We start from the raw sequence: 9165 nt of genomic DNA, 5'->3' as shown, positions 1-9165 counted from the left end.
ACAGTTTACTTCTTATGTGTGTGTGCAGAGCCAAAGTTTATATTCTGCAGCAGATGTCTGTTGTTGACGTACGAAAAACCTGCAACATGATGCAAAATATATGAAAACATTCATACATGAATCTCATTCATTAGGAACCGAAAAGAGTAAGAAATCCATATAAACTGCAGGCCTCTTTGACATCATGACGTCATCGTATTTTGTACATTAAAGTTGTCATCTACACTGACTATAATGGATGACTTGAAGACATTTCCCTCCACAGAAGATAATAGAGCAACACGTGAGAAACCATGCAGATTGAAGCAAAGCTCCTCCTCCTGTCAGTCCCTCTCAGTTTCAGTGTTGTATTAAATTGCTCCTCCAGCACCTCCTCTCCTCATCCTCCAAACCCTCTAATCTGTCAGCAGTGAGCTCACTTTCCAGGTTACAAGGCCGTTCTCACCACACACTGACAACATGCTGGGGACCCTCTGCACTCTCATCACTGCTCTAACATGTAAGGAGGCTGACTTACTGCAGCTTTGACCTCATGTTGGATTCATCAGTCTGTGTGTTTCTCTTGACTCCGTGTCATCTTGTTCTTTCCAGGTGTGAGTGGTGTAACGGTGGTGACACAAAAGCCTCCTGTTGTGGCGGTGAGGAAAGGAGAGACATCCACCATGGACTGTAACCTGGGGACTGTTACTAACGAAAGAGCTTGCTGGTATAAACAGACTCCTGGAGGAGTTCCTCAGTATGTACTGTGCTTTTATCATGGTTGGAGCTCTGTAGGATATGGCTCTGGTTTCTCCTCTCCAAAGTTCACATCCACTCATCAGTCAACATCAGATTATCGTTTGACCATCAACAATGTGGAGGAGGGAGACTCAGCAGTCTATTACTGTGCTACATGGGACACCTCTGTTAGTGAGTGGGTATCACAGTGATTTACACTGTGACAAAAACCTCCTCACTAATACTTCTGCTTTTTGAGTCTCTGACACATCTGGACTGGGAGTGAAGCCAACAGCCAGTGCCTTTTGTAACTTCCCCACTAATATATTTAAAATATATTCTCAAACTTCTTTTTTGAATTCTCACATAAATCTTCTGATCTTTCCTGGTGAAACACTGAGTGATACATGTCACAGCCTGGCTCAAAGGCTGCAACAAAGAAGGAGACAGACACGAGGTGGCCACAAAAGAACACTTGAGTTATTTCACGAAACACAAAAGTAAGTTAATATAGCGTGTGATCAGTGGTGTGGAGCATGTATGGGTATGTGTGAATGTGTGTGCTGGAAAGAACAAAAGAGAACTTCATGTCTGTGCCATGCTGCTGAGAGTGTTGAGTCTTCCAGGGAGAGAGCGACACTGCAGACTGAAGCAGCTATTTGAAGGGGAGAGCACACCGGGCCCAGGTTTGGCTCATCTCACTAACGACCCTCCTTCCTTCAACTCAGAAAGAGGAGCAGCAGCAACAAGCAAAAGGAGAGTTAGTGCCAGGGAGGAGGGGTCGTCACACACAGAACAGACAGAAACCCCAAAATCAGGCAGGCAGCATCAGACAGGTAAGTGTAAATATAAGCTTAGTGCAAAAGACAATCAGACAGAGGATTAAATGGGCCTGTTTATACCCTACAGTGGTAATCAGGGGAATGAGAAGCAGGTGAGTGAGGAGCAGGCAAGAGCAGGTCAGGTGGGGAAACTGACAGGAAAGAGGTGATCAGAGGGCAGGAGGGAGTGGCTGGGTCTGAAACGACAAGACAGTTAGTGACATGGAAAACCAGGCAGAATGAACGAAAGAGAGAGTGAGACATCAGGAGGGATTTATGGTTCCTATGGTAGTTATATACAGTATGCCATGTGTACACACTTCATCACTAAAACAGATAATATACTCACCAGTAAATGTAAACCACTGAAAAAAAAGTTATGATCTGTTAAACTGTGAAACAGGAAATATGAATGTCTCTTGCAGTTATAGAAAGTCTACAGAAGATTCTCATTTGCTGTTCTGAACTCAGATAATCTTAATTGATGTAAATTAATTGGTGCACAGGTAGTGAAGATTTTCACAAAAACACTTTTTTGTAATAGTTATCTAGTAGTTCCTTCTTCATGAACAGGTCAAAAGGCCATCTATTATTCAACCTGTACATGCTCCCTGTAGGTCAAATCATACATGATGATCACGTTTCTTATCACAGCTACGCAGACGACACTCTGATTTACTTAGCTCTTTCACCAAGTGACTACGGTCCCTTAGACTCACTCTATCAATGCTTAGGGCAAGTAAATAGCTGGATGTAATTAAATGTAATTCAATTAAATAAAGACAAGATAGGAATCATTGTGTTTGGCAACAAGGAGGAAAGAAGAAAAGTTATTGTTCAGCTTGATTTCGTAGCTATAAAGACAAAAAACCCAAGTTAAAGCTTCAGCAGCCGCATCAAGGCACAAACCAAATCAGCAATTTATCTTCTTAATTAAAAAGCAAGATTTAGAGGTCTCAGAGTAAGAAAAGCCACATCTTCCTCAAGAATCAACCCTGTTTACTGGATTTATTTACAACCTGAGGAGACAAATTTAAAATTGAACCCACAAAGGAGTTTAATGTGGTCAGTCATTTATTGAAAAATACAACAAACTAATGTGAAACCAAAACTGGATTTAATACTCAAAGAGCATCAGCAGACATCCAAAAGCAATATGGAGACATGTTTGTTAAAAATAGAAGTTCTGAAAAAGTGTCTGATGTGAAACCCACATACATGATGTAGTTGATTTATGAGTGAAAACAGAGTCAAGTGTTGACACTCCTCTTCCTCCTCCTCCTCCTCCTCCTCCATGTCTCCTCTCCTCAATGTATTTAAAAGCTTCAGTCTCTCTTCTCTTCTCACTCCAACCCTGCTCACCTCTCAGCTGGACAGTGAGGGACGTTTACACCACACACTGACAACATGCTGGGGATCCTCTGCACTCTCATCACTGCTCTAACATGTAAGATCTTCTTCTCTTTCCTTTAACATCCCAGATTTCCACACAGAAACCTTTCACTCATGTCTTTTTCTCTGTGCGTTGACAGATGTTGATGCAGTGAAAGTGCTGACTCAGACGCCTGTTGTCCACACAGTTTCTACAGGACAACAGGCTGTTCTCAACTGCAACATCCAGAGAGATGATAGAAAATATGTCCGATGGTATAAACAGGTTCCTGGTGGAGCTCCTCAGTATGTTCTCAGATTTCGCCATCATGACAGTTCACTCAGCTTTGGATCAGGATTCTCTTCAGACCGATTCAACTCTAAATCCTCATCAAACATAGATTTCCAGTTCATCATAAAGCGGACAGAGGCAGGAGACTCTGCTGTCTATTACTGTCAGACATGGGATGACTCTGATCAATGTGGATCACAGTGATTCTCACTGTGACAAAAACCTCAGTGAGAAACTCATTACAGCTTTTATGTATTTTGAGCAAAATAAAATGAATCAAATCAGTAAATCTGATCAAAACAAGGACGGATACTGAACAAAGTCGTCTAAAGAGACGAGAGTGTTTGAAACAAGTCCAGCAGTGTTTTGTAATAAAAGCAGACTGATGAAGTGAACGAGACGTTGACAGTGAAAGTTGGTCTCAACAGGATGTTTCAGTTCCACTCCCCTCATTAGTGAGAGTCAGGAGGTTTTTGTACGGCCATGTATACAAACTGAATCACTGTGGTATTCGGACCAGGCACCAAGCTGACTGTGACAAGTAAGTACATTTTAACTGATCATAAAACAGGATGGATTTTATGTTTCTGATACATATTAAGAGAAAATAATCAATGTATCTGTTGCTAATTGTTTAAAATATTCAACATGTTGTTTGGTGAATAATAGATTGACTTTTTAACATCTGCTTTGATACCAGGCTGTGTGTTTGAAGGCAAAGGAAATATCTGCTACTGATCACAATATTTTAAATGTTTCTGACAAATACTCAAAAGTGGCTGAGGATTTTTAACAGTTGGACAACATTTACAAGATTTTTCTTATTTATTTTAACATCAAACAACTCCATGTTAATTTGTCAAGAGTATTTTACATTGTGATATCAATACCAAACTGTTCTCGTAATGTTGGTTTACTAATCTTTTAAAGTTTAGGGATAATTCTGACGTTACATGAATATTATTGTGGCTGTTTGAAATTAAATATTGTTTTCTTTGGTGTTATATACCACAAAACTACTACTACTGATGTACTTTAATTTGTCACAGTGATTTAAATGATTATATTAGAATATAAATAAAAATGTTTTCATCACATTGAAGGTGACTTTGACAGTTTACAGCTTAATTATTCTACTGAATTAATCAGAAATATTTCTATGTTAGTGGTTGATAGATTGTTTATGTTTTAAAGAGGAACACTGCTCATATTTAGGTGATGATCTCTAAATGTTTTTGCTGATTTAAAATGTTTTAATTCTTCAGCGTGTTTGTTAAATTGTCATCACAACTAATGAACTAATGTGTTACTGTCCTGCTTTGTATTAATGATGTGATTCCTAGTTATCTGATGAAAGTGCTCCATGTATTTTCAGGCTCCAGCTTCCCTCCTCCTGTCCTGACAGTCTTCCCTCCGTCCAGTGCTGAGCTCCAGTCCAACAAAGCCTCTCTGGTCTGTCTGTCCAGTCAGTCTGGGCCTTTTGCAGATGTGAGCTGGTTGTCTGATGGGAGTCCAGTGAGCAGTGGGATCTCTACCAGCACCGCTGTTCAGCAACCAGACCAGACTTTCCAAATCAGCAGCTATCTGGCCGTCCAGACGTCAGACTGGAACACGGATCAGGTTTACACATGTAAAGTGTCTTTGGGCTCCCAGACTTCAGAGAAAAACATCAAGAAGTCAGACTGTCCCACTGAACAATAGTAGAGGAGCACAATGACCATTTAACATCTGCTTCTTTACTGTTTGTGCTGTTTGCTCATCACAAGCTTCACATGGTAGAAAAGACGTGTCTGCATGCTTGTAATACATGTTGTGACCGTTAGGTGGAGGTGTTGTATCAGCTTTGCTAAATGATGCTTTTTTCAAGAATTATTCAATAAAAATACAAAAAAAAACTGTGAACATAAAAGTGTTTGTATTTATTTGTACTAATGAAAACATAATTTATAATGTTACATTAACTTCACTAGATTTTATTCTTCTCCTGATGTTCATCTCACTGATAATTACAGTTAGTCCAGGACACAAAGATAACAGACATATTTCTTTTTAAATCTCAGTTGAATGTGTATATTTAAATTCAGAAGGCTACGTTGTTAATAGGAGTTAATTTGCAATAAAAGCACCACAGAGATTAATATTAATTTAAATGATTTTGGTTGCTTGCAGTAGTTGAGAAGTTAAAAAAATCAGATAAAATGAGCAACTGAAACTGAGTTTTCATCCTCCATCAGTGAAGCATCACCCTTCTACTCCTCCCTCTCTTCCTTCCCAGGATGCACCTGCAGGCCTCCTCTCCTTATTTATAGCTGCATGTAAATGAAGAGGTCAAGTGTCATCTCTCTGTAACACCAGAGGGAACTGTCTCTGACTGGAAACACACTGATAGTTTCATTATTAACATCTGCTCAATCAATGACTGTTTACTTCTTATGTGTGTGTGCAGAGACAAAGTTTATATCCTGCAGCAGATGTCTGTTGTTGACGTACGAAAAACCTGCAAAATGATGCAAAATATATGAAAACATTCATACAATAAACTCGATCATTAGATACCGAAAAGAGTAAGAAATCCATATAAACTGCAGGCCTTTTTGACATCACGACTTCATCGTATTTTGTAAATTAAAGTTGTCAACTACACTGACTGTAATGGATGAATCAAAGACATTTCCCTCCACAGAAGATAATAGAGACACAAATGTGAGAAACCATGCAGATTGAAGCAAAGCTCCTCCTCCTGTCAGTCCCTCTCAGTTTCAGTGTTGTATTAAATTGCTCCTCCAGCACCTCCTCTCCTCATCCTCCAAACCCTCTAATCTGTCAGCAGTGAGCTCACTTTCCAGGTTACAAGGCCGTTCTCAGCACACACTGACAACATGCTGGGGACCCTCTGCACTCTCATCACTACTCTAACATGTAAGGAGGCTGACTTACTGCAGCTTTGACCTCATGTTGGATTCATCAGTCTGTGTGTTTCTCTTGACTCCGTGTCATTTTGTTGTTTCCAGGTGTGAGTGGTGTGACGGTGGTGACACAGAATCCTCCTGTTTTGACAGTGCGGACAGGAGAGACAGTCACCATGGACTGTAACCTGGGGACTGTTACTGACAGTCCTTCTCGCTGGTATAAACAGACTCCTGGAGGAGTTCCTCAGTTTGTGCTGATTTACCAGCGAAGTTGGTGGTCTATAACTTATGGTTCTGGTTTCTCCTCTCCAAAACACACATCTAATTATCAGAATGAGACACATTATCATTTCATCATCAACAATGTGGAGGAGGGAGACTCAGCAGTCTACTACTGTCAAACATGGGACGAGTCTGTTAAAGAGTTCGTATCACAGTGATTTACACTGTGACAAAAACCTCCTCACTGAGTGCAATCACTTCTGCTTTCTCTCCCACTTAAATAAACTCATCTATCTGTAATATTTTCACTTTGTTCTTATCACTGGACCTTGTCATATCATTGTTTGATTATTGCTTTATGCATCAAGGAGAGATTTTATATCCTCGTGTCCAGCAGTGTTTTGTAATGAAAGCTAACTGATGAAGTGATTGAGACGTTGACAGTGAAAGTTGGTCTCAACAGGATGTTTCAGTTCCACTCCCCTCATAAGTGAGAGTCAGGAGGTTTTTGTACGGCCATGTATACAAACTGAATCACTGTGGTATTCGGACCAGGCACCAAGCTGACTGTGACAAGTAAGTACTTTTTAACTGATCATAAAACAGGATGGATTTTATTGTTTTTATTCATAATTCTATGAAATAATTGACATTTAACTTCCTATATTTAAATTTTTTTTTCATGCACTGGTCAATTTTGAGATTTTGGGCTACTTTGCTTCCATAACATGTCTTCTTTCAGACTAGTGGAAAGAAAACATCCAAAATACACATTTAGGTGTTTATTTTACTGCTTTGTCTATTTGTGTCTGTAGATTTCTCCTGAATTCACCAAAAGTTAGCATTACATAATGCTTCATTTTCATATTTAAACATAAAATTTCAGAAAACTTGTAATACAAGGAAATAATTGTCCTAATGTAAGTTATCAACTGGGGACGTTTCATGGTGATATCTATTAGTTGCATTTCTAACCCTATTCACCTGTAGTGTTTCCCTTTAACATGTTCAGTGCATAAATTAATTGCTCTCAAACTATTTTCTTTTCTAAAAGTACATTTTTTAACACTACAAAACTATTTAGTTACATTAAGGGAAGCCTAATTTCAGTGCAAATTATACAATACTGTGCTGTGAACACTAATCTGTTAATATACATAGTAAGTAAAGTATATTTTATTACTAAAATAGGTCAATGTTTTTTTTCTGAGCCAGAGTCAAATGTAGAAGTTTACTTATTTAAATATTATTTTTTACTTTGTCACATGCCATATAAACTTTCTCTGACATTTTATAAATGTTATTTTTATATTGAGATTAGATAGATACATAGCAGTGCAAGTTACAATTTTTAAAAATATATTTTTATATTAAAATGTAATATATATATATATATATATATTATATATTATATATAAAATATAAAAATGAAAAAATATCAAAAATAATATTTACATTTTTTTTTTAAACTAAAATATATATTTTTTAATTAAAAAAAGAAAAATTAAGTACAAAAATTAAATGAGGTAGGTTACATGATTGTATCCTATAGCTTCTGCAATCTGTTTAAATATGTTTTTATCTCTTGTTTGTGAGATAGCCACTGTTTGAATCAAGTCCCTCTCATTTAAATTGTGAACACACACTTGTGTATTTTCAGGCTCCAGCCTCCCTCCTCCCGTCCTGACAGTCTTCCCTCCATCCACCGCTGAGCTCCAGTCCAACAAAGCCTCTCTGGTCTGTCTCGCTGCTCTGCCCAGTCAGTTTAAGGGTTTTGCAGATGTTACCTGGTTGGGTGACGGGTGTCCAGTGAGCAGTGGGATCTCAACCAGCCCTGCTGTTCAGCAACCAGACCAGACTTTCCAAATCAGCAGCTACTTGTCCATTAAACCCTCACATTGGATCACGGATCGGGTTTTCACATGTAAAGTGTCTTTGGGCTTCCAGACTGCAGAGAAAAACATGACACAGTCTGACTGCCCCATAAAATAGATAATTATCTCAATCTTTAATGCGAGTGTGGTTTCATCTTTACAACTTTTGAAAGAAATTAAAAACTCTGCTAAACATTTGAGCTTTGCTGTATTGGGCATGTATTGTTTTAATGAAAGCTTTTTGCTATTAAAAAAAAAAAAAAAAAAATACTGCTTTTTATTTGTTTTCTTGAAATGAAAACCATGGACCACTTGCTTCAACTCACTCAGTTGTGCTCACAGGTCCATCTACAGATGCTTTGAATTAAACTTATTCGAAAGACAAGTTTTGACTTTGTGCTTTATTTAACAGAAATTGCCACCACAGATGTTTCTGAAAACATTTGAGGTGAGAACTAGGCATTACAGTAACACAATATAGATTCATATTTGATCAGCGCTGCCTAGTTTGACCGTTTGATCGGAGTTTGCGAGTAATTGACAGCTGCCTCCGTTGAATGAACAGCCAATAGGAAGGCTCACTCTCTCTGAAATGACCTGTGATTGGTCAAAGTCTTCAGTCATATAGATTTTTTAATGCCTGAAAAACAGAGCCATGAGGAGATGCAGAAGTCTAGTTTTTTCTCAGAACATTTGAATTACGATATGCTGAAAGATTATTATGGATTTTTTGCCCAATGATGCCAAATAAATTCTGCTAACTGCAGGTTTAAATTAATTCACAGCAATTTCACAATGCAATTGAGCAAAAAAAAAACAGGACTCAACAGCATGATTCAGAGCAAGGCAGGTGCAATCAAACAGTCTTTACTTGTCAAAACAGGTTTGGTACAAGCAGATAAGGGCAACCAGAGCCGACAAGGATAAAGCAAAAAAACTTGGTCAGGAGTTCAGAAAAA

At 38.3% G+C, this 9165-nt stretch overlaps 2 protein-coding genes and 1 long non-coding RNA gene across 10 annotated transcripts; 2 read left to right on the top strand and 1 right to left on the bottom strand.

The window, feature by feature from the left end:
• The first annotated feature begins 386 nt into the window (after nt 1-386).
• LOC119502411 (immunoglobulin lambda-1 light chain-like) lies at nt 387-5103 on the top strand. 8 transcript variants are annotated; one of them, XR_005210064.1, is made up of 6 exons: nt 924-1217; nt 1446-1553; nt 2908-2985; nt 3071-3185; nt 3630-3742; nt 4577-4717. XR_005210064.1 is itself a non-coding variant. In XM_037793369.1 (4 exons), exons 1-4 carry the CDS (start codon nt 460-462, stop codon nt 4900-4902), a joined length of 726 nt encoding a protein of 241 aa, XP_037649297.1. In that variant the 5' UTR covers nt 387-459; the 3' UTR covers nt 4903-5103. The 8 variants fall into 8 exon arrangements, 1 of the variants encoding a protein (XP_037649297.1); XR_005210063.1 differs by having other exon boundaries at nt 1344-1553; XR_005210065.1 differs by having other exon boundaries at nt 924-1221.
• Nucleotides 5104-5676: 573 nt separating this feature from the next.
• Nucleotides 5677-8660, bottom strand: LOC119502414. The gene is made up of 4 exons (XR_005210069.1): nt 8519-8660; nt 8120-8280; nt 6139-6248; nt 5677-5698 (listed from the first exon to the last, which is right to left on the bottom strand). It is a non-coding gene; the product is annotated as an uncharacterized LOC119502414 (long non-coding RNA).
• Nucleotides 5935-8591, top strand: LOC119502410 (immunoglobulin lambda-1 light chain-like). The gene is made up of 4 exons (XM_037793368.1): nt 5935-6120; nt 6213-6521; nt 6864-6908; nt 7993-8591. Exons 1-4 carry the CDS (start codon nt 6081-6083, stop codon nt 8322-8324), a joined length of 726 nt encoding a protein of 241 aa, XP_037649296.1. The 5' UTR covers nt 5935-6080; the 3' UTR covers nt 8325-8591.
• Nucleotides 8661-9165: the final 505 nt, after the last annotated feature.

The sequence above is a fragment of the Sebastes umbrosus genome, chromosome 14 (genome assembly GCF_015220745.1).
Source record: "Sebastes umbrosus isolate fSebUmb1 chromosome 14, fSebUmb1.pri, whole genome shotgun sequence".
Taxonomy (NCBI): domain Eukaryota; kingdom Metazoa; phylum Chordata; class Actinopteri; order Perciformes; family Sebastidae; genus Sebastes; species Sebastes umbrosus.
Note: the sequence above shows the minus strand (reverse complement) of the source record. Positions and strands in the feature narration are given on the sequence as shown.